The sequence below is a fragment of the Melanerpes formicivorus genome, unplaced genomic scaffold (genome assembly GCF_026170545.1).
Source record: "Melanerpes formicivorus ecotype bairdi unplaced genomic scaffold, bMelFor1.0.p_v2 SCAF_14, whole genome shotgun sequence".
NCBI lineage: Eukaryota > Metazoa > Chordata > Aves > Piciformes > Picidae > Melanerpes > Melanerpes formicivorus.
In genome coordinates this window covers 19,473,517-19,499,698 of record NW_027142366.1, presented here as the reverse complement: position 1 = coordinate 19,499,698, position 26,182 = coordinate 19,473,517, and the positions used below count along the sequence as shown (strand labels likewise).

The 26,182-nt window shown below is 63.0% G+C and overlaps 1 protein-coding gene across 1 annotated transcript in view; it reads left to right on the top strand.

Annotated features, from left to right (window-relative positions):
- The window catches only part of RAB11FIP3 (RAB11 family interacting protein 3), a 107,890-nt gene that overhangs the window by 24,109 nt on the left and 57,599 nt on the right, over positions 1-26,182 (top strand). Inside the window, 1 exon segment of the mRNA XM_068147326.1 lies at positions 21,943-22,034. Within this exon segment, the coding sequence (XP_068003427.1) occupies positions 21,943-22,034 (92 nt within the window).

Genomic DNA, 26,182 nt, shown 5'->3' with positions numbered 1-26,182 from the left:
TCCAAGCTCACCCAGGGCAAGCCCTGCAGGGACAGCTGCAGCCACAGCAGGCTGCTCCCAGCCCCAACCAACCTGCCCTGCACTGCTGCCAGCCATGGGGCAGCTCCACCTCTCTGGGCAGCCTGGCACAGGCTCTCCCCACCCTCAGCACCAAACATTTCTCCTTCTCTCCACTCTCAGCCTCCCTCTTGCACTTCAAACCATCCCCCCTTGGCCTGGCCCAACAGGCCCTGCTCAGCACTCTGTCCCCAGCTCTCTTCTGGCCTCTTGAAGCTCTGCAAGGCCCCCAGGAGGTCTCCCTGGAGCCTTCTCCTCTGCAGGCTGCACAACCCCAACCCTCCCAGCCTGGCCTCCCAGCAGAGGGCTTCCAGCCTCAGAGCCTTCCTGAGGCCTTCACTCCACGCTCTGTGCCTTCAGCTGTTTGGGTCACCTCACTCAAATGATTGCTCTCCAGCAGCACATTCAGCAGCAGGAGCTCCCTGCTGGCTGCAGCCCTTGGAACAGCCCTGAGGCCATCCCCATCTCTGATGCACAGAATGGTTTGGGTTGGAAGGGACCTTCAGGATCATCCAGCTCCAGCCCTGGGCAGCCTGTGCCAGTCTCCACACCCTGCTGCTCTCCATGGCCTTGTGAGCACATCCAGAGCAGCAGCTGGGTGCAGGGTGAGGCTGTTCCTGGCTGGCTTTGGATGCCCTGGCTGAGGAAGAGCTGCTGCTCAGTCAGGTCAGGATTCATCTTTAACCTGGGAGGGTCACTCTAGGGCAAGTCTGGTGCTGAGGGCAGGCTCTGAGAGTCTTGGCAGCTCCTGCTGAGCAGCTGCAGTGCTGAGTGTGCAGCCAGCAGTGCTCATCCCAGGCTAGTGAGCAGTGAGCAGCAGTGCTGAGCTCAGCCCCTGCAGCAGGGAGCCTGCAGTCTCCCCTGGCTGCCCCTGGAGTCAGGCTGCAAGAGACCTCCGAGGTCACTGAGCCCTGGCCCTCAGCACCACTGAGCCCTGGCCCTCAGCACCCCTGAGCCCTGGCCCTCAGCACCCCTGAGCCCTGGCCCTCAGCACCACAGCCACACAGCTCTGAAGCCCCTCCAGCCATGGGGACTGGACCACTGCCCTGAGCAGCCTGGGCCAGGCCTGGACAGCCCTCAAGGGGAAGAAATTGTTCCTCATGGCCAACCCAAACCTGCCCTGGGGCAGCTTGAGGCCATTGCCTCTTGTCCTGGTCCTGGTTCCTTGGGAGCAGAGCCCAAGCCCCAGCTGGCTGCAGCCTCCTCTCAGGGAGCTGCAGAGAGCAAGGAGGTCTCCCTCAGCCTCCTCTTCTCCAGGCTCAACACCCCCAGCTCCCTCAGCTGCTCCTCCCCAGCCCTCTTCCCCAGACCCTTCCCCAGCTCTCTTGCCCTTCTCTGGCCCTGCTCCAGCTCCTCAATCTCCTTCCTGCAGTGAGGAGCCCAGAGCTCAACCCAGCACTCAAGCTGTGGCCTCCCCAGTGCCCAGCCCAGAGGCACAATCCCTGCCCTGCTCCTGCTGCCACCCCACTGCTGCTCCAGCCCAGGCTGCTGCTGCCCTTCTTGCCCCCCTGGGCACCCCCTGGCTCCTCTCCAGCTGCTGGCACCCAGCACCCCCAGGGCCTTCTCTGCTGGGCACTTTGCAGCCACTCTGCCCCCAGCCTGGAGCCTTCCTGGGGTGGTTGTGACCCAAGGGCAGGAGCTTGTGATTCCTACACCAACTCTGTTGGTCCATGAGTGGAAAAGCCTCCAAGTGGCTCCTGCCTTGCTGCCAGCTGTCCCTCCTTGTGCTCCCCACTCCAGCTTCTTCCTGCTCAGGACTGTGGTGTTTGATGGCACCCCCAGCCTTGGGGGCTGTTGCAGCTGCCTCCCAGCTCTCCTGGAGCAGGAGGAGGTGCAGCAGACTATTAATTAGTAATCCCTGGCTGCTGGAGCAGAGCTCTGGTTTGTGTTTCTCTTCAATAATTCAGTGGTGTGGTGGTACCTGGATGGAAACAGCAGCTCCAGCCAAGGCCTGAGCTGTGGAGCTGGGAGGAGGTTGGTTGGTGTTTGTCAGGGTGGGCAGGAGGGGCAGAGCTCTCCTGTGCTGTGCTGGACAGAGCCAGGGCAGGGCACAGGGAGAGCTTCTGGGAGTCTCAGAGCTCAGCAGTTCTCAGGGGCTGCATGGATCAGCCCTGTGTGAGGAAAGGAGAGGCTGTGCTTGCTGCTGCCTGCCCCTCTTAATGAGGTTTGCTTAATTAGCTGGGGCCTATTCTTAGAAGAGTTCTGCTGCATTCCCTGTGACTCTGCAGCTGCCTGCAGCCACTGAGGGAAGGCCTGCTGGAAGATTCTCTCTTGTGAAGGGAACTAAGAAGTATCTCTGTAAATCCCAGAGCCCAGCAGCCTGGGGCTGGAAGGGAGCTCTGGAGCTCCCCCACCCAAGCCCTGCCCCAGCAGGGCACCCCCAGCACCCTGCCCAGCAGCACAGTGCCCAGGGGGGGTTGGAAGCTCTCCACACCAGCAGACTCCACAACCTCTCTGGGCAGCCTGCTCCAGGCCTCCAGCAGCCTCACCCCAAACAACTTTCTCCTCCTGCTCAGCTCCAACCTCCTGCCTGACACTTTCTGCCCCTTGGCCCTGGGATGAAGGGACTGCACCATCTCTGCTCTGGGGAAAGGCTGAGAGCCTTGGGGCTGTTGGAGGAGAAGGCTGGGAGGGGATCTGAGCAATGCCTATAAAGATCTGAGGGGTGGGGGGCAGGAGGCTGGGGCCAGGCTCTTGTCAGTGGTGCCCAGGGACAGGCCAGGGGGCAGAGAACTGGGGAGAGCCAATGGGTGCTGCATGCCTGCAACCTGCAGGTCCTGTGAGCAGCATGGTTTGAGGGGCTCTGCTCAAGCACTTGGGGAGCTCAGGGCAGGAGCAGGAGTCTCTGCTTGGTGAGGACCTGACTGAGGGACAGGGGCTGGTGAGAGTCACAGAGTGATAGAATGGCTCAGGTTGGAAGGGACCTCAGAGATCCCCCAGCTCCAGCCCCTGCCACAGGCAGGGACCCCTCCCACCAGCACAGGCTGCTCAGGGCCTCATCCAGCCTGGTCCTGAACACCTCCAGGCAGGAGGCAGCCACAGCCTCCCTGGGCAGCCTGTGCCAGAGTCTCCCCAGCCTCACTGCAAAGGATTTCTTCCTCCTCTCCACTCTCAGTCTCCTCTCTCCCAGCTCAAAGCCATTGGCCCTGGGCCTGGCACCCCCAGCCCTTGTCCCAAGTCCCTCCCCAGCTCTCCTGGAGCCCTTCAGGCACTGGAAGCTGCTCTGAGGTCTGCCTGCAGCCTTCTCTTCTGCAGGCTGCACAGCCCCAGCTCTCCCAGCCTGGCCCCACAGGGGAGGTTCTGCAGCCTCTGCTCATCTCCATGGCCTTCAGCCTGACCCCAGGGGCCTGCCCCATGCCTGCTGTGTGTGCTGCAGCAGCTGCTGGAGGCCTTTGGGTGGCAAACACTACGTGTGGGCAGTGCTGCCCTGAGCTGGCTGCTGGCCTGGGCTGTGCCCACCCCTGGGATGTCCTTTGCAGGCTGCTTAAAGCCCTTGGAGCCTCAGCCCCTGCTTGCTCCCCAGCAGCCTCTCTGCACTCAGCAGGGCAGGTTTGCTCTCCTGCCTTGCAGCCCCCTGCCTGCCCCCAGGCTCACCCCAGTCGTGCCCCAGCCATGCTCTGGGCTGCAACATCTGGCACAGCTGCCTTCCAAAGGCAATCCCCTGGGAATGGCCCCCTGCAGCTCCCCCCTGCTCCCAGAGGGAGTGCTGCTGGCCAAGCAGGGCCGTGCCAGGCAGGGGAAGCTGCATTCCTGGAGCTCCTGGCCTCTTCCATCCCTTCTGCCCGAGCTTCTGATCCCTGAACAAAGGGCCCCTGTGTGCTGGGACAGACAGTGCCCGCACTGGGATGTGGTCAAGAGCTCAGGGCAGGGCCCGAGGGTGGAAAGAGTCAAAGCTTTGTTCAGATGCCTCAGCTCAAAGGTCTTTGCCTCTGGGAGGATGGCAAACCCAGCTTCAGGGACAGCCCCCAGCCCTGAGGCTGGAAGAGCTCCTGCTTGCAGGGGCAGCAGCAGCTGGCAGCACTGTGGGGGGAGCAAGGCTGGGGGAGCCCCTGGCAGTGCCAGTGTTGGGGGGTGGGCGGGCACCATGCCCAAAGGGCAAGCTGAGTGGAGATGCCCTGTGGGGCTGGGAAGAGACCTGGAGCAGGAGGAGCACATTCAGCCTCCCAAAGGTGTCTGAGGGGTTCCCAGGGGACAGGCTGAGGGCAGAAGTGTGGAGCTGGGGTGGGTGCAGGGTGTGGAGCAGCACAGCAGGGACTGGCTGGGGGCAGGGCTGCCCTGGTATGGAGGCTGGGAGCAGTGCATCCTACCAGCTCACAGCCACACAGTGCCAGGGAGCCCTGGAGCTCCCCCACCCAAGCCCTGCTCCAGCAGGGCACCCCCAGCACCCTGCCCAGCAGCACAGTGCCCAGGGGGGGTTGGAAGCTCTCCACACCAGCAGACTCCACAACCTCTCTGGGCAGCCTGCTCCAGGCCTCCAGCAGCCTCACCCCAAACAACTTTCTCCTCCTGCTCAGCTCCAACCTCCTGCCTGACACTTTCTGCCCCTTGCTGTCCCTTCTGCTGGCCCTGGGCAGCACTCAGCAGAGCCTGGCCCCAGCCTCTTGCCCCCCACAGCTCCTTTAGCTCTTGCTGAGCATTGCTCAGCTGCCCTCTGGGGCTGCTCTTCTGCAGGCTCTCAGCCCCAGGGCTCTCAGCCTTTGCTGCTCCCAGAGCTGCTCCAGGCCCCTCAGCAGCTCTGCAGCCTGCCCTGGGCTCTCTCCAGCAGTTCTCTGACTCTCCTGAGCTGGGGAGCCCAGAGCTGGACCCTGGACTCCAGCTGTGGCCTTCTTAAGGCAGGGCAGAGTAGAGGGGAGGAGAAGCTCTCTTGCCCCGCTGGCCACACTCTGCTTGCTGCAGCCCAGGGCAGTGAGCTCAGGGCCATGCTGCTGTCCTGGTGCTCACCACATGCAGGCTGTGCTCCCAGCCCGGCTCAGTCTTCCCCTGCTCCCGGGGCTGTGCTGCCTCTGGCTCTGCTGGTGCTGAGGTGACAGCTCTGAGCTCACAGCTCAGGAGCCATCAGCTGCTCAGTGCCTGTCTGAGCCTGCTGGGGAGCAGCTGCTGGCTCCCAGCTCCTCTCTGTCACCAGGCTGGCTGTGCCCTGGTGGCACAGATCCCTGCTGGCCCTGTTGGAGCGCTCAGGCTGTTCTGGGGGCTGGCTCTGCCTGGGAACATAAAGCAGGGGTGGGTCTGTCTGGGGGTGTGGGGTCTGCAGACCATGGACTCTGCATTGCAGATGGCTTTAGCTGTGCTGAAGGGAAGCTTCCCTTGCAGGGGAGCTGTCCAGAAGCCAAAGCTTGGTTCCTGGCTGGGGTCTGTGTGAGGGAATCAGTTTGGGAGCTGTTTGTGTGCACCTTGACTGTCTCCCAGCCTGCTGTGGGACCCTGGGGCTGTTTGCAGCAGGCTGCTGGTGACATCTAAGCACAGTTTGTCAGGGGTGACCCAGAGCCAGCTTCATACTCAGGGCATTTGCTTTTTACAAGGCAGGTCCCTGCTGGAGCTCAGCAGATGGAAGGAGCAGCTCCCTGGGCACGTTTGCTCAGCTCAGGACTATCTGGCACTGCTGGGAGCACTTCCTACGTTCTCCCCAGCTCTGCTGAGCTCTTTCTCCGTGCAGCATTGCTGCAGTGAAGGCTTCCCTGCTGCTCCTGCCTCTCCCTGGCCCTGCCTCCAGCCCCGCAGCGCTTAGGGAGCCAGCTCCTTTGATGGCTGAAGGTAGGACAGATGCCTCTGGACAGCTGCCACGGGGGATGGGGACTGCCCTGGATGGGGACTGGAGCTTGAGTCACCAGCAAGAATAGCAGCAGAATTGCTCTGATTATGTCTCCTGCATTGCTCCTTGCTCAGCCCTGGCACAGCTCTGTGTGTGCTGCTGCTGGGGATAAGGGATTTAGGGGGATGAGTGTTCCTCCAGCCCCTGGAGCCAGGGAAGACTTAAATCTCCCATTTAAAATTTAGATAGACCTGAAAAAAGAGGGAAAAAAGAATCCCTCCCCCACTTGTCCTTTGGAGTGCTGCTGCTGGCAGCTCCTGGGCCCTGGGGGTGCAGGGAGGAGCCGGCAGCACCGTGGCTCTGCTGCTTCAGTGCAGAGCCCACCTGCTCCTTGGCCCTGAGCCCTCCTGCCGGGCACAGGGGCGGCCAAGCCTCCCGGGGAGGCGCTGAGCTTGCTTTGGCTCTTGCCTGGCTGCTGCTGACAGGCTTGGGAAGCGCTGGGCCTGCCCCTGGAGCCCCTGTCCCTGCAGCCCAGGAGTCCCTGCAGCCCAGGAGTCCCTGCTGCCTGCAGGAGGCTTGGGCAAGATGCCCTCGGGGGGTCCCTTCCAGCCCGGGGCAGTCTGTGGCTCTGGGGAGGTTGCCTGCTGAGTGTGTGGAAGCCTCCCTGCCCGCAGGGGATGGGCACTGAGGGCTGTGTGCCCTGGGCTAGGATGGAGGAGAGCTGCAGTGGTGGGGGCTGAGCTCCCCTCCAGCCCTCTGCTGCAGAGGCATCTGTAACAGGGGGCCCACAGCAGCTCAGACCTTCCTCACTCTGTGCCTTCCTGCTGGGGACCTCCTGTGTTCCCCTGCTGCCCTTCCACAGCAGGCTGCACTGGGCAGATGACACTGGGGCTTTGCTCTCATCCTCCATCCCACAGCCTGCAGAAGAAAACTCAATCCTGCCCCAGGGACCCAGAGTGCTGCACAGCTGCAAGCCCTGCCCCAAAGGGGCTGCTGCTCCGGTGCCCATCAGACACAGCCTCTGTCACACCTCCTGAGCCAAGGGCACAGCCACAGGACCTCTCCAAATGCCACCTTGTTGGTCATACCCAGCTGTGTGCCCAGCTCTGAGCACATTGGGGCTGGGGGCTGCAGGCTCAGGATGCTCCTGGGCAGCTTTGCTGACTCCATGAGCAGAGGAGAGATGGAAGGTGAGAGCAGAACATCTGACTACTGCTGAGGAGCTGCAGCTGTGTGCTGCTGAGGAGTTGCAGCTTTGGGCCCTGGTGTGGAGCACCAGTTTTAGGCTCTGGTGTGCAGCAGCAGCTTTAGGCTCTGCTGTGCAGCACCACCTTGAGGCCCTGTTGTGCAGCACCACCTTGAGGCTCTGCTGTTTAATGCTTGCATTCTGGAGAGGGTCTGTTACAAATGCAACAGTGGTTTGGAATTTGTGTTACCAAATGCAATGTTCAGAGTGCAGGACGGTTGGCCTGGTTTGAGAACAGAAGGGAAATGTTCAGACTGGTTTGGTTTGAAAGAGAGCCTGAGAGGATAAATAAATGCAGCCTGGTGAGTCCCTGCAGCCCATCTGTGGCCTGGCACATCTCTGCAGCCTAGTGCATCCCTGCAGCCTAGTGCATCCCTGCAGCCTAGTGCATCCCTGCAACCCATCTGCAGCCTGGCACGTCCCTGCAGCCTAGTGCGTCCCTGCAGCCTAGTGCGTCCCTGCAGCCTAGTGCGTCCCTGCAGCCCAGTGCGTCCCTGCAGCCCGTCTGCAGCCTGGCACGTCCCTGCAGCCCAGTGCGTCCCTGCAGCCCGTCTGCAGCCTGGCACGTCCCTGCAGCCTAGTGCGTCCCTGCAGCCCATCTGTGGCCTGGCACGTCCCTGCAGCCTAGTGCGTCCCTGCAGCCCATCTGCGGCCTGGCACGTCTCTGCAGCCTGGTGCATCTCTGGCACGTCCCTGCAGCCCGGTACAACTCTGGCCCGTCTCTGCAGCCCGGTGCATCTCTGGCGCGTCCCTGCAGCCCGGTACATCTCTGGCCCGTCCCTGCAGCCCGGTGCGTCTCTGGTGCATCCCTGCAGCCCGGTGCATCTCTGGCGCGTCCCTGCAGCCCGGCGAGTCTCTGGCACATCCCTGCAGCCCGGTACATATCTGGTGCATCCCTGGTGCGTCCCTGCAGCCCTGCACGTCTCTGGCGTGTCCCTGCAGCCCAGCGCGTCTCTGGTGCATCCCTGCAGCCCAGCGCATCCCTGGCGCGTCCCTGCAGCTGGTGCATCTCTGGTGCATCCCTGCAGCTCAGTGCGTCTGTGGCGCATCCCCGCTGCCGGTGCATCTCCAGCCCGGTGCATCTCTGACGTGTCACTGCAGCCCGGTGCGAACCTTCAGCCCAGCACGTCCCTTCAGCCCAGCGCGTCTCTGCAGCCCAGCACATCTTTCTCTGCAGCCTGGCACGTCCGTGCAGCCCAGTGCGTCCCTGCAGCCTAGTGCGTCCCTGCAGCCTAGTGCGTCCCTGCAGCCTAGTGCGTCCCTGCAGCCAATCTGCAGCCTGGCACGTCCCTGCAGCCTAGTGCATCCCTGCAGCCTAGTGCGTCCCTGCAGCCCATCTGCGGCCTGGCACATCTCTGCAGCCTAGTGCATCCCTGCAGCCCGGCATGTCCCTGCAGCCTAGTGCGTCCCTGCAGCCCATCTGCGGCCTGGCACATCTCTGCAGCCTAGTGCATCCCTGCAGCCCGGCATGTCCCTGCAGCCTAGTGCATCCCTGCAGCCCATCTGCGGCCTGGCACATCTCTGCAGCCTAGTGCATCCCTGCAGCCCGGCATGTCCCTGCAGCCTAATGCGTCCATGCATCCCAGCACATCTCTTTCTGCAGCCTGGCGCATCCCTGCATGTTGACGCGTCTTTGCAACCCGGTGCATCTCTGCAGCCCGGTGCATCTCTGGCGCGTCCCTGCAACCCGGCTCATCTCTGCAGCCCGGTGCATCTCTGGTGCGTCCCTGCAACCCGGCTCATCTCTGCAGCCCGGTGCGTCTCCGGCGTGTCCCTGCAACCCGGCGCATCCCTGCAGCCCAGTGCGTGTCTGCAGCCCAGTGCGTCTCTTGCGCATCCCTTCAGCTCGGCGTGTCCCCACAGCCCAGTGCGTCCCTGCAGCCTGGTGTGTCCCTGCAGCTTGGCGCATCCCTGCAGCCTGGCGCGTCCCTGCAGCCTGGCGGGTATCTGGCGCGTCCCTGCAGCCCGGTACATCTCTGGCCTGTCCCTGCAGCCCGGTGCGTCTCTGGCGCATCCCTGCAGCCTGGTACGTCTCTGGCCCGTCCCTGCAGCCTCGTGTGTCTCTGGCACGTCCCTGCAGCCCGGTACATCTCTGGCCTGTCCCTGCAGCCCGGTGCGTCTCTGGCGCGTCCCTGCAGCCTGGTACATCTCTGGCCCGTCCCTGCAGCCTGGTGTGTCTCTGGCACATCCCTGCAGCCCGTTACATCTCTGGCCCGTCCCTGCAGCCCGGTGCATCTCTGGCGCATCCCTGCAGCCCGGCGCCTCTCTGGCACGTCCCTGGCGCGTCCCTGCAGCTGGTGCATCTCTGGTGCATCCCTGCAGCTCAGTGAGTCTGTGGCGCATCCCTGCTGCCGGTGCATCTCCAGCCCAGTGCATCTCTGACGTGTCACTGCAGCCCAGTGTGAACCTTCAGCCCAGCACGTCCCTTCAGCCCAGCGCGTCTCTGCAGCCCAGCACATCTCTCTCTGCAGCCTGGCACGTCCGTGCCGCCCAGTGCGTCTCTGCATCCCAGTGCATCTCTACAGCCCAGTGCATCCCTGCAGCCCAGTGCATCCCATCAGCCCAGTGCGTCCCTGCAGCCCTGTGCGTCCCTACAGCCCTATGCGTCCCTGCGTCCAGCGTGTCCCTGCAGCCCAGCACATCTCCAGTGCATCTCTGCAGCCCGGTGTGTCTCTGTACCCCGGTGCATCTCTGCTGCATCCCTGCAGCCCAGTGTGTCTCCAGCGCATCCCTGCAGCCCGGCGCATCCCTGCAGCCCGGCGCGTCCCTACAGCCCTATGCATCCCTGCAGCCCAGTGCGTCCCTACAGCCCTATGCGTCCCTACAGCCCAGTGCGTCCCTACAGCCCTATGCATCCCTACAGCCCTGTGCATCCCTGCAGCCCGGTGCATCCCTGCAGCCCGGTGTGTCCCTGCAGCCTAGCGCATCCCTGCAGCCCATCTGCGTCCTGGCACGTCTCTGCAGCCTAGTGCTTCCCTGCAGCCCATCTGCGGCCTGGCACGTCCCTGCAGCCTACTGCATCCCTGCAGCCCGTCTGCAGCCTGGCACATCTCTGCAGCCTAGTGCGTCCCTGCAGCCCATCTGCAGCCTGGCACATCTCTGCAGCCTAGTGCGTCCCTGCAGCCCATCTGCGGCCTGGCACATCTCTGCAGCCTAGTGCGTCCCTGCAGCCCATCTGCAGCCTGGCACATCCCTGCAGCCCGGCACATCCCTGCAGCCCGGCATGTCCCTGCAGCCTAATGCGTCCATGCATCCCAGCACATATCTTTCTGCAGCCTGGCGCATCCCTGCATCTTGGCGCGTCTCTGCAACCTGGTGCATCTCTACAGCCCGGTGCATCTCTGGTGCGTCCCTGCAACCCGGCTCATCTCTGCAGCCTGGTGCATCTCTGGCGCGTCCCTGCAGCCTGGTGCATCCCTGCAGCCCTATGCGTCCCTGCAGCCCAGTGCGTCCCTGCAGCCCTGTGCATCCCTGCAGCCCTGTGCATCCCTGCAGCCCTGTGCGTCCCTGCAGCCTGGTGCATCCCTGCAGCCCTGTGCGTCCCTGCAGCCCTGTGCGTCCCTGCAGCCCAGTGCGTCCCTGCAGCCCTGTGCGTCCCTGCAGCCCAGTGCGTCCCTGCAGCCCTGTGCGTCCCTGCAGCCCTGTGCGTCCCTGCAGCCCTGTGCATCCCTGCAGCCCTGTGCGTCCCTGCAGCCCTGTGCGTCCCTGCAGCCCTGTGCATCCCTGCAGCCCTGTGCGTCCCTGCAGCCCTGTGCATCCCTGCAGCCCTGTGCATCCCTGCCGCCCTGTGCGTCCCTGCAGCCCTGTGCATCCCTGCAGCCTGGTGCATCCCTGCAGCCCTGTGCATCCCTGCAGCCCGGTGCGATCCTACAGCCCTATGCATGCCTGCAGCCCTGTGCATCCCTGCAGTCCGGTGCATCCCTGCAGCCCTGTGCATCCCTGCAGTCCACTGCATCCCTGCAGCCCTGTGCGTCCCTGCAGCCCTGTGCATCCCTGCAGCCCAGTGCATCCCTGCAGTCCGGTGCATCCCTGCAGTCCGGTGCATCCCTGCAGCCCTGTGCATCCCTGCAGTCCAGTGCATCCCTGCAGCCCTGTGCATCCCTGCAGTCCAGTGCATCCCTGCAGCCCAGTGCATCCCTGCAGCCCTGTGCATCCCTGCAGCCCGGTGCATCCCTGCAGTCCGGTGCATCCCTGCAGCCCGGTGCGATCCTACAGCCCTGTGCATCCCTGCAGCCCAGCGTGTCCCTGCAGCCCGGCGCGTCTCCAGTGCGCTGCTTCCTTCCCCTTGCTGCTCCTTTGTTAGTGAGCCAGCTCTCACCGTAGCCGCAGCGATGTTCTGTGCAGCCTCTTCACAGCAGGTGCCCTGGGCTGGGCAGGAGGATGTTCGCTTCCCACAAGCAGAGGCAGCGCTCTCAGAGCTGGGTTGCGGCTGCCCAGGGCTCACAGGCTGAACTCTGGCTGCAGGCTGCGCCCATGGCCTTGGGGCAGGCAGGGAGGGTGGGTGACTGGGGGCAGTGGGAGCCGTGCCTGGGGCCTCAAGTGTTGCTCCTCAGCTCTGCAGCTGCTCCTGCTGTGAGCTGTGAAGAGCCTGAGCGGCACCCACAGCCCCTCAGCTCCGCAGTCACTGACTGTTGCAGCTGGGATGTGCTGGGGGAGGGACACCCTCCCCCCTCAGCCCTCCATGGTGACCCTGGGCTTCTGTTCCTCTTTTCATCCCCATCAATTGGGGTTCCTCCTTCCTGGCTGCTGGCAGCTGTGGGGAGCAGGCTGGGTGGCTTGGTGTGGTCTGGAGAACATAGAATCACAGAATCGGTAAGGTTGGAACAGACCTCAGAAGTCACCAAGTCCAACCTGACACCCAGCAGCTCCTGACAGCTAACCCATGGCACCAAGTGCCACATCCAATCCCCTCCTGAACACCTCCAGGGATGGGGACTCCACCACCTCCCTGGGCAGCACATCCCAGTGGCCAATCTCTCTTGCTGGGAAGAACTTTCTCCTCACCTCCAGCCTGAACCTCCCCTGGCACAGCGTGAGACTGTGTCCTCTTGTTCTGCTGCTGGGTGCCTGGGAGCAGAGCCCAACCCCCACCTGGCTCCAACCTCCCTGCAGGGAGTTGCAGAGAGCAATGAGGTCTCCCCTGAGCCTCCTTTTCTCCAGGCTAAGCAACCCCAGCTCCCTCAGCCTCTCCTCACAGGGCTGTGGCCCAGACCCCTCCCCAGCTTTGTTGCCCTTCTCTGGACACCTTCAAGTCTCTCAATGTCCTTCTTGAGCTGAGGAGCCCAGAGCTGGACACAGGACTCAAGGGGTGGCCTGAGCAGTGCTGAGCACAGGGCACAAGGACTTCCCTGCTCCTGCTGGCCACACTCTTCCTGCTGCAGGCCAGGATGCCCTTGGCCTTCTTGGCTCCCTGGGCACACTGCAGGCTCATGTTCACCCTACCATCAACCAGCACCCCCAGGTCCCTCTCTGCCTGGCTGCTCTCAGCCACTCTGCCCCCAGCCTCTAGAACTGCCTGGGGTTGCTGTGGCCAATGTGCAGCCCCTGGCACTTGGATGTGTTCAATCTCCTGCCCTTGGCCTCTGCCCATCTGCCCAGCCTGTCCAGGTCCCTCTGCAGAGCCTCTCTACCCTCCAGCAGATCAACTCCTGCCCCCAGCTTGGTGTCATCAGCAAACTTATTGATGATGGACTCAATGCCCTCATCCAGATCATCAATAAAGATATTGAACAGGATGGGGCCCAGCACTGATCCCTGGGGCACACCACTGGTGCCTGGCTGCCAGCTGGCTGTGGCACCATTCACCACCACTCTCTGGGCCCAGGGCCAATGGCTTTGAGTTGGGAGAGAGGAGACTGAGAGTGGAGAGGAGAAAGAAATTCTTTGCAGTGAGATTGGGGAGACTCTGGCCCAGGCTGCCCAGGGAGGCTGTGGCTGCCTCCTGCCTGGAGGTGTTCAGGACCAGGCTGGATGAGGCCCTGAGCAGCCTGTGCTGGTGGGAGGGGTCCCTGCCCATGGAGCAGGAGCTGGGTGGTCTTCAAGATCCCTTCCAAGCCAACCATGCTGTGGATCTGTGCCTCCTGAGGAAGGAAAGGAAATTGGTGGTGGCTGCTCAGGCTCAGCCCCCAGCCCAAGCCTGCTAAAGGGCAGCTGGGGGCAGCTCAAATGGGCATGGGGATCATTAAGGCTGGAAGAGACCTCCAAGACCATCCAGTGCAAGCCTTCCCCCAGCACTGCCAGGGCACCTCTGAGCCTTGGCCCTCAGCACCACATCTCCAGGGCTTTGAAGCCCCTGCAGGGCTGGGGACTGCACCACTGCCCTGGGCAGCCTGGGCCAGGCCTGCACAACCCTCAAGGGCAAGAAAGCGTTTGGAACTGGACCAGGCTGCCTGGGGAGGTGGTGAGCTCAGCAGCTCTGGAGGTGTTCAGGAGCTGTTTGGATGAGGAGCTGAGGGCTGTGCTCTGGAGCTGTGTGCAGGCAGATGCAGGGTGATGGTTGGGCTTGACCACCTTGAAGTCTTTTCCAGCCAGGTGCTTGTGTGATTCTGTGACAGGAGAGGCCTCAGTGACACCCAGATGAAACCTCAGTTTCTCTGGCAGAGGAGAAGATGAAGGCCTGCAGGGGCCCCTGCTGTGGGATGTGCAGCAGGCAAGCAGAGCACTGCTCCTGGGAGCCTTGGGGCAGCCCTTGGCACGCTCTGCTCTGCAGATGATGGCTGACAAGAAGCCCGAGGCAACTTCTGTTGTTCCTCACTGCCCCTCTGCTGGCTCAGGTCCTGCTGCGTGCTGCTTGGTGCCACACCTGCTGCTGGCAGTGCTGCCTGGGCTGGGGCTGGGCTGTGCCTGGGGGCAGGCTGCAGATGGGTGCTGGCCCTGCCTGGGGCCCTGCCTGCTCCTCTTTCTCCAGCTTTGGAGGTTAGCTGTGCACTGAGGATTGTTAGTGCTCAGCTCAACTCAGGAAGCTGGGAAAAGTCTTCTGCATCCTCACCACAGACCAGGCTGGGTTGGCCTCCCAAGCTGAGGAAGATGGAAGCAGGTAGCCTGCTGAGACCTCACTGCAAATGTGCAGCCAGTGCTGTGCCCCCAGCACAGGAGAGACCTGGAGCTGCTGGAGAGGGGCCAGAGGAGGCCACCAAGATGCTCAGAGGCTGCAGAACCTCCCCTGTGGGGCCAGGCTGGGAGAGCTGGGGCTGTGCAGCCTGGAGAAGAGAAGGCTCCAGGGAGACCTCAGAGCAGCCTCCCAGTACCTGAAGGGCTCCAGGAGAGCTGGGGAGGGACTGTTCCTAAAGGCCTGCAGGGATAGGACCAGGGGCAATGGTTTGAGGTGAGAGCAGAGCAGATTGAGATTGGATGTGAGCAACAAGTTCTGCAGCAGGAGGCTGCTGGAACCCTGCAGCAGGCTGCCCAGGGAGGTGGCTGAATCCCCAGCCCTGGAGGTGCTTCCCAGAGGCAGAGCTGTGGTGCTGAGGGCCATGGCTCAGTCCCAGCCTGGGCAGAGGTAGAGAAGGGTTGGAGTGGAGGAGCTGAAAGGGCTTTGGCAGCCAAAATGATTCTGTGACCATGATTCTGTCTGGCACTTTGTATCCCCTGCCTGGCTACTTGCTTTCCAGCAGCTGCCCACTGAGGGAGTTTGGTTTCCCCAAGCTGTCCTCTCCTAAGCCACTCAGAACTTCATCTTGGCCATGCTGGGGCTGCTCTGTGCCATGCACACAGCTGCCCAGCTTGTCCCTGCCCTGCCCCAGCCTGCTCTGCTCCCTGCCCCAGGAGCCTGCCTCGGCTCGTGGGGGAGCAGGCAGATGTCTGAAGTCCCTGGGAGGGACTCAGCTGTTCTAGGTCACTCCTCTGGGAAGGCAACAGACGTGGCTGTGTGTGACCTGGGTGTCACTGTGTCCCCCCAGCTCTCTGCTCAAGGAGCCTTTGCTCTGAAACCCTCTCTCCTGAAGGCAGCTTCTGAAGCTGTTTTGGGAGTTCCTGCACCCTGGGACTTCTGCTCCCCCTCTACACTGTCCTGTGGAGGCCACAGCTGGAGCCCTGGGTCCAGTTCTGGGCTCCCCAGTTCAGGAGGGACAGAGAACTGCTGGAGAGAGCCCAGGGCAGGCTGCAGAGCTGCTGAGGGGCCTGGAGCAGCTCTGGCAGCAGCAGAGGCTGAGAGCCCTGGGGCTGAGAGCCTGCAGAAGAGCAGCCCCAGAGGGCAGCTGAGCAATGCTCAGCAAGAGCTAAAGGAGCTGTGGGGGGCAAGAGGCTGGGGCCAGGCTCTGCTGAGTGCTGCCCAGGGCCAGCAGAAGGGACAGCAAGGGGCAGAAAGTGTCAGGCAGGAGGTTGGAGCTGAGCAGGAGGAGAAAGTTGTTTGGGGTGAGGCTGCTGGAGGCCTGGAGCAGGCTGCCCAGAGAGGTTGTGGAGTCTGCTGGTGTGGAGAGCTTCCAACCCCCCCTGGGCACTGTGCTGCTGGGCAGGGTGCTGGGGGTGCCCTGCTGGAGCAGGGCTTGGGCTGGGTGAGCTCCAGAGCTCCCTTCCAGCCCCAGGCTGCTGGGGTCTGGTAGCACTCCAGCAGGGGGAGTTCATGCAGATGTGATGGGGCAGAGGGGATCCTCCCAGAGGCTTTACATGGCAGAGTTTGGTCAAGGACTTCTCAAAGCCCTGGGAAGAAAGAGGACATCTGAGGGCTAGAGGGAGCTGCAGGATTTTGTGCAGGATAAGCCAGCAGGAAACAGAGCAGGGGCTGGGAAACAGAAGAGAGAGAGGTTAAGGGCTGTGGCTGACTGGCCAGAGCTGGACTCGAGTCAAAGCTTCTGTGTTGGTGAAGCTCCATCTGCCAGGTGAGTGGTGTGGTCAGTGCCATGAGCTTGCCAGGAGGTGATCTGGTTTGAGTTGGAAGGCACCTCACAGACCCCCCAGTGCCAGCCCCTGCCCTGGGCAGGGACCCCTCCCACCAGCACAGGCTGCTCAGGGCCTCATCCAGCCTGGTCCTGAACACCTCCAGGCAGGAGGCAGCCACAGCCTCCCTGGGCAGCCTGTGCCAGAGTCTCCCCAGCCTCACTGCCAAGGATTTCTTCTTCCTCTCCACTCTCAGTCTCCTCTCTCCCAGCTCAAATCCATTGGCCCTGGGCCTGGCACTCCCAGCCCTTGTCCCAAGTCCCTCCCCAGCTCTCCTGGAGCCCTTCAGCTACTGGGAGGCTGCTCTGAGGTCTGCCTGCAGCCTTCTCCAAGTTCAGCAGCCCCCACTCTCTCAGCTTGTGCCCACAGCAGAGGTTCTGCAGCCTCTGATCATCTCTGTGGCCTCCTCTGGCTCCTCTCCAGCAGCTCCAGGTCCCTCCTGTGCTGGGGAGCCCACAGGGCCCAAGGGGAGAGGGGACTTTTGCATCCCCATTGTGGTCACAACCATGCTGGGGAGGGGTGGGGGTGGGGCCAGCAGAGCCTTCCCTCTCCCAGCCCTGAGCCTGGAGCTCGGTGCTGCTCACATGGGCAGCTCCAGCTGAGCTCTGCAAGTCTCGTGGGGCTTTTTTTGGCTCCTCTGGAAGCTTGCTGCAGCCTGTGGTGCTGGGAGGCTTGCAGGCAAGCTCTCCATGGCAACTCTCCCCATACACAGAGCACCATATGGCTGCTTTGGAGGGGGAGGCAGCAGTGGAGCAGAGGAGTCAGCCTGTGCTGGTGGTGCTGTTTGCCTCTGCTCTCTAGTGTGGGGCAGGAGGAGCTGGAAGCATGGAGTGCTGGCTCCTGAGCATGGCTTCTGGTGGCCACTCCAGCAGCAAGGGTGCAGCTGACCTTTCAGATGGGCTTCTCCTTGCTTTGTACAGTGCAGCCCTAAAGAAGGCAGTGGAACATCTGTGAGGCCAGGCTGAGGCAGCTGGGGCTGGCAGCAGAGGAGCCTGAGGGCTGCCCTCAGTGCTGGGGCTGAAGATGTGCAGGGCTGGAGCCAGGCTCTGCTCAGGGCTGGAGCCAGGCTCTGCTCAGGGCTGGCCAAGCACAGCACAAAGGGCACTGGGGGCAAGCTGGAGCAGAGGAGCTGCCAGGGGAACAGAGGGGAAACTTTGTCCCTGTGAGGGTGGCAGAGCCTGGAGCAGGCTGCCCAGAGAGGTTGTGGAGTCTCCTGCTCTGGAGAGCTTCCAACCCCCCTGGATGTGTTCTGGCTGCCCTGCCCTGGCAGGGTTGGATCTCTGGAGGCCCCTCCAAGCCCTAGGGTTCTGTGTGTGGTGCTGTGGGGGAAACCCTCTGCTGGCAGGTGGAGCAACCAGGCTGGTGCTCACCCAGAGACACCCCAGGGAGGCTGCAGGGCTGGGTTTGGGCAGCAGCTGGCAGGGGGCAGCTGGTGTCAGGAATGTTTGTGTGTGGTCTGCCCACACCCTGTAATCTCTGCTTCTGGAGGGAGCTGGAAGCCTTTCCTTGACTCTAAACCCTCCCTTTGCAAGTCCCTTTGGAAGGAATCACAGAGCTGGCAGGGCTGGAAGGGAGCTCAAGGCTCAGCCAGCTCCAACCCCCTGCCATGGGCAGGGACACCTCACACCACAGCAGCTTGCTCACAGCCTGGCTGCAAACACCTCCAGGCAGGAGGCTGCCACCACCTCCCTGGGCAACCTGTGCCAGGCTCTCACCACCCTCCTGGGCAACAACTTCTTCCTCACAGCCAATCTCAATCTCCCCACTTCTAGTTCTGCTCCATCCCCCCCCAGTCCTATCCCTCCCTGACCCCCTCCAAAGTCCCTCCCCAGCTTTCCTGGAGCCCCCTGCAGATCCTGGAAGGCCACAAGGAGGTCTCCTGGGAGCCTTCTCCTCTCCAGCCTGCACAACCCCAACTCTCTCACAGGAGAGGAGCTCCAGCAGAGCAGTGAACATCCCTCTGGGTGTCTGTGGAAAGCAGGAGCTTGGGTGAGCCTGCTTGGAGGGGGAGGAGAAGACCTGAGATGGGAACAGGCAGGGAAGAGCAGCCTGTGCCTGGCTCTGCTGCCTTAGGGATGCTCTGCACTCCTCTGGGGTGCCCCCAGCAGTGCTGGAGATGGCCTGGCAGGGTGGACACCAGTGAGGCCAGCTGGGCTAGCTGGCCATGCTGGGCAGAGGCTTTGGATCAGGCAGCTGGAAGCCCTGGCAGGGGCCCAGGACCCAGCTGTGTGGTTGGAGTCCTGCTGCTGCAGGCTCTGGGCTGCCAGCTGGGCTGCAGACGAGGCCTGGGAGCTCTGCTGGGGCATGTGGAGAGCAGAGCTGGCAGCAGGGCTGCTACTGGGTGGCAGATGCCCCAGGGCAGAGCCCTGCCTGGGCACAGCACCAGTGTGCCAGTGAGCTGAGCTGGGTCCCTGCATGCTGCCATGCACAGCACCAACACTTCTCTGCAGCTGGCCCTGGGCTGCTGCTGCAGCCTGCAGCTGGCTGGGGCTGGCTGTCCCCTCAGGGCTGTGACCTGGGCTGCCTCTCAGGAGCACTGCTTGGCTTGCCCAGAAGTGGGCAGAGGCTTCTCCTGGTAAGATTTGCTGGCAGGTGCCCCATGGCTTGCAGCCAGCAGGTCACTGTCCACATCCCCTTGGTCCTCCCTCTTCTCATAGACTCTCAGACTGCTTTGGGCTGGAAGGGACCTTCCAAGCTCACCCAGGGCAAGCCCTGCAGCCAGCAGGGACAGCTGCAGCCACAGCAGGCTGCTCCCAGCCCCAACCAACCTGCCCTGCACTGCTGCCAGCCATGGGGCAGCTCCACCTCTCTGGGCAGCCTGGCACAGGCTCTCCCCACCCTCAGCACCAAACATTTCTCCTTCTCTCCACTCTCAGCCTCCCTCTTGCACTTCAAACCATCCCCCCTTGGCCTGGCCCAACAGACCCTGCTCAGCACTTTGTCCCCAGCTCTCTTCTGGCCTCTTGAAGCCCTGCAAGGCCAGCAGGAGGTCTGCCTGGAGCCTTCTCCTCTGCAGGCTGCACAAGCCCAACCCTCCCAGCCTGGCCTCCCAGCAGAGGGCTTCCAGCCTCCCAGCACTGCTGTGGCCTCCTCTGGCCCTGCTCCAGCAGCTCCCTGCCTGTGCTGTGCTGAGGGCTCCAGAGCTGCCCCAGCCCTGCAGGGAGGTCTCAGCAGGCACAGCAGAGGGGCAGAATCCCCTCCCTGCCCCTGCTGCCCACACTGCTGGGGAGCAGCCCAGGCCAGGCTGGGGCTGGGCTGGCAGCACTCAGTGCCAGCTCCTGGCCAGCTCTGCACCCCCAGCACCCCCAAGGCCTTCCCCACAGGGCTGCTCCCAGCCCTTCACCCCCAGCCTGGGGTGGTACTGGGGGCTGTGCTGACCCTGCTGCAGGACCTTGCCCTTGGCCTTGCTGGTCCTCATGAGGTTCTCATGGTGCCCTCTCTCCAGCTTGCCCAGGTCTCTCTGGAAGGACCCTGCCCTTCTGGTGCCACCTGCAGTGCCCAGCCTGCTGTCATCTGCTGGGATGCTGAGGGAGGCTCAGACCACAGGTGGGGCTGTGCAGGGTGGGTGAGGGTAAGGTTGGAGGAGAGGGAGAATGCCTCCCATGGAGCCTTCAGTGCTCAGCTGCTCAGTCAGAGGTCGCCTGAGGCTGCCTTGCTTCAGGAACATCCTCAGGCAGCAGCACTGTGGCCTGCACCTCACTGCCTTGCTGTGGGTGCCAGGCAGCAGCCCCAGCAGCTGGAGGCACAGCTCAGAGCAGCCCAGTGGCAGCAGCAGGGAGTGCAGTGAGAGACTGAAGTCATCACCGGTGAAGAGGAGCAGCCTGCAGCCTGCCTGCTGCTGCCTGCAAGAGCACTTCTGGCTCCTCCTGGTCCTGGTTTCCCATCTAAGCCCTGGGAGCCCCAGCCCAGGGGAGGGCTCCTGCCTCCCTGCCACATTCCCTCTCCCACCTCCACAGCCCACTGAGCCCCCTGGCTTGGTGGCTCCAGCATCTCCTGGGGTGGTGGCAGTGCCTGCATTTGCTGGGCAGCTGGGAGGCACTAGGGAGGTGGTGGAGCAGGAGGGCTGTTGCTGCCAGCCTGACTTTGTGCTGTGCCTTAATCCCTTGGGTGCCTGCTGGGTGTGGGATCCCATGATCAAAACTGACCTTTCCTTACAGCTGGAGATGGACTCACAGGGGGAGCCCTGCCTGGGACCAAGAGGGACTCTGCAGGGGGGCAAGAAGGGCAGCAGCAGCCTGGTCTGGAGCAGCAGTGGGGTGGCAGCAGGAGCAGGGCAGGGATTGTGCCTCTGGGCTGGGCACTGGGGAGGCCACAGCTTGAGTGCTGGGCTCAGCTCTGGGCTCCTCACTGCAGGAAGGAGATTGAGGAGCTGGAGCAGGGCCAGAGAAGGGCAAGAGAGCTGGGGAAGGGTCTGGGGAAGAGGGCTGGGGAGGAGCAGCTGAGGGAGCTGGGGGTGTTGAGCCTGGAGCAGAGGAGGCTGAGGGAGACCTCCTTGCTCTCTGCAGCTCCCTGAGAGGAGGCTGCAGCCAGCTGGGGCTTGGGCTCTGCTCCCTAGGACAAGAGGCAATGGCCTGAAGCTGCCCCAGGGGATATGGGTAAGTTTGATAGGAGGAATAATTCCTTCCCCAGAAGAGTTGTCCAGCCCTGGAACAGGCTGCCCAGGACAATGGGTTCCAGAGCTGTGTGGCTGTGGTGCTGAGGGCTATGGCTCAGTGGTGCTGAGGGCCAGGGCTCAGTGGTGCTGAGGGCTATGGCTCAGTGGTGCTGAGGGCCAGGGCTCAGTGGTGCCCTGGCAGTGCTGGGTAAGGCTTGGGCTGGATGATGTTAAATGTCTCTTCCAGTCTGAGTCATTCCAGAACTGAAGCTGGGAGAGAGGAGACTGAGAGTGGAGAGGAGGAAGAAATCCTTGGCAGTGAGGCTGGGGAGACTCTGGCACAGGCTGCCCAGGGAGGCTGTGGCTGCCTCCTGCCTGGAGGTGTTCAGGACCAGGCTGGATGAGGCCCTGAGCAGCCTGTGCTGGTGGGAGGGGTCCCTGCCCATGGCAGGGGCTGGAGCTGGATGCTGTTGAAGGTCCCTTCCAACCCAACCCAGTGTGCAGCTCTCTGACTGTGAATCCATGATCCCATGCCCCTCAGGGAGCTGTGTCCCATCCCACCCTGGCTGGCTGCAGCAGGAGTCCCAGCACTGGCATGCCCCTTGGCCTGGCCTGGAGCCTGGGGGGCGTTAGGGCTGCCTGCTCTGCCAGCCCTCTGGGAGGCCCCCAGCATCCTGAGGGACACAGAGGGCAGTCCCTGACTGCTGCCTGCCCAACCTGCTCACCCTCAGCTGGGCCCAGTGCTGCAGCATTCCCAGCTCCAAGCCTCTGAGCCTGCCTGGGGACTGCAGCAGCTGCCCCTGGTTTGGTGCTTGCAGGCTGGGGGCTGCGCTGCTCGGGGCTGGGGGGAGCAGGGGCAGCTGATGCTGGCTCCCTCGCTGCTGGGAGAGATGCCCTCTGCTCTGCTCTGCTCTGCTCTGCTCAGGCATTCTGGGGCTGGGGGCAGGCACTGGGGGGGTTTCCAAGCCAATAGCCCTGCAAAGCTGCTGTGAGGATGGCTGCTGCTGGGGCTGGCCCCGGGAGGAGCAGGAGAGGAGGAGAGGCTGGGTGCAGGCTGCCGGCGCTGCGGTTCCCATGGCACTTGGCTGTCACACAGAGCTGCTTTCCCTGCCCACAGCAGGATTAGAGCCTGCCGGGAGAAGCAGGGGAGGCTGCAGGAAACAGGGAGAGGGGAAAAGCCAGGGGAAGGCAGGGAGGCCACGGTGGGGCAGGGAGAGCTGCAGGCGCCAGCCCTGCCGGAGCCTCCTGCCCGAGAGCCTTCGCCTGAGGAGGTGCTGCGATGCCTGGGAGCAGAGGTCCCTGCTGACAGCTGAGGGCTGTGCCAGAGGAGGTTGTTGTCCTTGTGCTGTGTCTCCCAGAGCTGTCCCTGGCTTGGGCTGTGCCTTCCCTCGTGCTGATGCTCCTCTGCCTCCCCCTCTGCAGAGCCTGACAGCCAGCTGTGTGATATGGGCTACACCCCCGAGGAGGAGCCCCCGGCCTGCCCTGATGACTTCGATGACTTCGGCACATTTGAGGTGAGGATGGGCACCAGGCACCCCCTGAGGGCTGGGCATGGGGGGTGCTGGGCGGGCATTTGCTGTGCCAGGGCTCAGGGCTGCCTCAGGGCTGCCTCCTGCCTGGGGCTGTTCCAGGCCAGGCTGGATGGGGCCCTGAGCAAGCTGTGCTGCTGGGAGGGGTCCCTGCCCGTGGCAGGGGCTTGGGGCTGGATGATCCTGGAGGGCCCTTCCAGCCCAACTCTGTGTGTGTGCTGAAGACAAATCCTGTGGTCTGTGGGTGGGAGGCTCAGAGGATTTGCAGGGAGCACTTGGGCTGTTTCAGTTAAAACTGGTTTTGAGGTGCAGCCCCACAGCTGGTGCTGGCCTGGCTTGGGCCCTGGCTGAGCCCTGGCTGAGGGAGGCACACTCTGGGGCTGGAGCACTGGTGGTGCAGAGTGCTGCCTGCTGCTCTTGTGTTTGGCATCCTGCTGGAGCTTCTGAGTCTGACTGTGAGATGCAGCAGCCAGGAGGCACTGGGGGGTGTTGGACATGGCATTTGGGGCTGTTTGGCCAGAAAAAGGCAGAGCACAGGTCAGAAATGTGGATTTTGGTCTCAGTGCTTGGCCTCGAGCAGGGATGCTGCCATGGGGTTTGTCCTTTAGAGCCTTCATCCTTCAGCTCCCTCCTGTGGGCTGTGGCCCTGGGCAGCCTGCTCTGGCTGGAGCTGTCCCTGCTGACTGCAGGGGGCTGGGCAAGATGCTCTTGGAAGGTCCCTTCCAACCCACTGCATTCTGTGACTCTTCCTCAGCACAGGGCCTCAGCTTGCCCCAGGGCAGGTTCAGGTTGGCCGTGAGGAAGAATCTCTTCCCAGCAAGGGTTCCCAGGCCCTGGCCCAGGCTGCCCAGGGAGGTGGTGGAGTCCCCACCCCTGGAGGGGTTCAAAGCCAGCTGGAGATGGTGCTGGGGGAGGAGGTTTGGTGGTGGCTCAGCGGCAGTGCTGGGCTGTGTGGTTGCACTTGGTGGTCTCCAAGGTCTCTTCCACCCTCACCTGATGGCTGTGATCAGTGATGTCCTGTGCCTGCTCTCAGCTGGGCAGGAGGCTGCTGGCCCTGCTGCAGCTTTTGAGCTGTGCCTGGTGGGTTGTCCCTGTTCCTGCCTCATGCTTTCCAGCCTGGAAGAGCAAAGGGCTGGGGCTGGCTGGGGCTGGCTCCCTCATCCCAGCTGGGAACTGAGTAACTCCCTTCTGCCTCTCCTTCTCCAGGCTTTGCCCCTCAGCTTTCTGCCTGCTGTGCCTGGGCAGCCTGGGTGTTTGCATCACTGCCAAGGCTCTCAGCCTCCTGAGCTGCAGGCAGGCTCTCTGCTCTCTGTAGCCTGCAGGGTGGGACTTTGGCCTGGTGGCCCCTTGCAGACAGGCTCCAGCTGCTCTGTTGAGTTTGCTGGCTGCTGGGAGCTGCTCTTCTGCTGGTCAGTGAGTTAGCCACTTCAGCTGCCTTGAAGCTCTCACTCTGCTGCTTGGGAGCTGGCCTGGGCATCAGCCCAGTGCCCAGCCAGGGAGAGGTTCTCTCTTGATCCAGCCTCCTGTGGCTCCCATTCCCCATCAAGCCAACAGACCTTCACTGTCACCCTGGGCAGTGCCCTGCTGCCTCAGGACTGCCCAGGTGAGCACAGCCCTAAGAGCTGGGTTCCTCCTGTAGAAGCTTTGCAAGGCCAAGTTGAAGATGGCCTTGAACTGTCCTCAGATTGTGCCAGGGGAGGGTCAGGTTGGAGATGAAAATGTCTTTGCTGCCAGAGTGGTCAGGGCCTGGCCCAGGCTGCCCAGGGAGGTGGTGCAGTCCCCATCCCTGCAGGGGTTCCAGAGCCCTGTGGCCTTGGCCCCTGGGGGCAGGGTTTGGTGGCCATGGTGGGGCAGGCTTGCTGGGTGACCTCAGAGAGCTTTTGCAGGATGCTGTGCCTAGGTTGGGTTTCCTTTGTTGAGGAGGTTACCAGGGCAGTGATGGCTGCATGGGAGGGGCAGGCAGGGAGGGGGGTGGTGCATATTCTTTATCTGGTAGAAGGTCACAAACAGAAGTGAAAGCAGTGCCAGGAGGAGAGGCAATGGCTTGGAGCTGGGAGAGGGAAGAGTGAGCCTGGAGGGGAGGAAGAAATTCTTGGCAGTGAGGCTGGGGAGACTCTGGCACAGGCTGCCCAGGGAGGCTGTGGCTGCCTCCTGCCTGGAGGTGTTCAGGACCAGGCTGGATGAGGCCCTGAGCAGCCTGTGCTGGTGGGAGGGGTCCCTGCCCATGGCAGGGGCTGGAGCTGGGTGGTCTCAAAGGTCCCTTCCAAGGCAGGGCAGTGTGGGATTCATTCTAAATGTGCTCTGGCATGGCTGGGCTGAGTGCTCTGGAGGCTGGGAGAGCTGCTGGTCACAGTGCTGGTGCAGGCAAGCAGCTTCCTCCCCAGCCCTGTGCCCAGGGACAGTCCCCCTGGGCCCCAGAGCAGGGCTGTGGTCAGAGGGCTCATTGAGCTCATTGAGCTCTGCCAGTGCTGCAAGCTCTGCAGGGCAGCAGTACCAACAACTCTGTGTGTGCCCTGCTGGCATCAAAGACTGCTGCCTGAGCAGCAAGGGGACCCAGCTGGAAGAGGACATGGACCCCAGGAGCTCCTTCTCAGCAAGGTGCAAATGAAATGAAAGGAGAGAGTCTGTCCTGGGAGCAGTGGTGTCCAATAGCTGCATCATTGCCTCCCTGGAGTCTGCAGGGCACAGCAGGCTGAGTGCTGTTGGTGAGGCTGAGGGAGGGGAAGGCAGCCAGAGGGACCTGGGCAGGCTGCAGGGGTGGCTGAGGAGAGCCTCAGGAGGTGCAACAAGGCCAACTGCAAGGTTCTGCAGTCCTTGACATCAACCCAGGCTGGGGGGGATGAGACTGAGAGCAGCCCTGCAGGGAAGGCCTTGGGGGTGCTGGGGGGGAGGAGCTGGGCAGGAGCCAGCAATGGGCACTGGCAGCACAGCCTGGGGCTGCCCTTGGCCTCCTGTGCTGCCAGTGCCCATTGCCAGAGCTGTGAGAGAGGATCCTGCCCTCTGCTCTGCTCTGGGGAGACCTCCCCTGCAGGGCTGGGGCCAGGTATGGGACCCCCAGCACAAGAGAGACCTGGAGCTGCTGGAGAGGGGCCAGAGGAGGCCACAGAGATGAGCAGAGGCTGCAGAACCTCCCCTGTGGGGCCAGGCTGGGAGAGCTGGGGCTGTGCAGCCTGGAGAGGAGAAGGCTGCAGGCAGACCTCAGAGCTGCAGTTCAGTATCTGCAGGGCAGCTGCAGGCAGCTGGGGAGGGACTGCTCAGAAGGGGCTGTGGGGATAGGAGCAGAGGCAATGGTTTGGAACTGGAGCAGGGCAGAGTTAGGTTGGACACCAGGAGGGAGCTCTGCAGAGGGAGGCTGGGGAGACTCTGGCACAGGCTGCCCAGGGAGGTGCTTGAGGCCTCATCCCTGGAGCCATTGAAGCTCAGGCTGGCTGTGTCCCTGGGCAGCCTGCTCTGGCTGGAGCTGTCCCTGCTGCCTGCAGGGGCTGGGACAGGATGCCCTTGGAGGCTCCCTCCCAGCCCAAGGCAGTCTCTGAGTTCTCACTCTGAGCCCAGGGTAAATCTCCTGCAGCTCAGAGCTCAGCTGGTGTCTGACTGCTGGGGCAGAATCCCCTGGGTTGTCTTGGAGACAACTCCAAAGCATTCCCAGCCTGCCAGGATCTCACAGAGGTTCAGCACATGATGGAGAAAGCCTCAGGCTCAGTGCCACCAGTGTGACAATTAATCAGTCTGGGGGTGCCAGGGCTCTGCAGGTTCTCCTGCAGCTCAGCACTGAGCTCCCATCTCAGCCCTCATGTCCTGTGCTGCTGGGCCTTGGAAGGCTTCAGCTCTGCAGGGATGGGAGAAGCCATGGTGCAAAGTGACAGCACATGAGCAGCACATGGGAGGTTCTCACCTGGCACAGCCCTCTGCTGGGGGGGCTGCAGCAGGGCCTCCTGTGTGAGCTGCAGCAGCTCTGGAGATGGTCAGACAGAAAACAGGGGAAATGTCCTCTCCCAGCAGACTGCTCTGGCTGGAAGGGACCTTCCAAGCTCACCCAGGGCAAGCCCTGCAGCCAGCAGGGACAGCTGCAGCCACAGCAGGCTGCTCCCAGCCCCAACCAACCTGCCCTGCACTGCTGCCAGCCATGGGGCAGC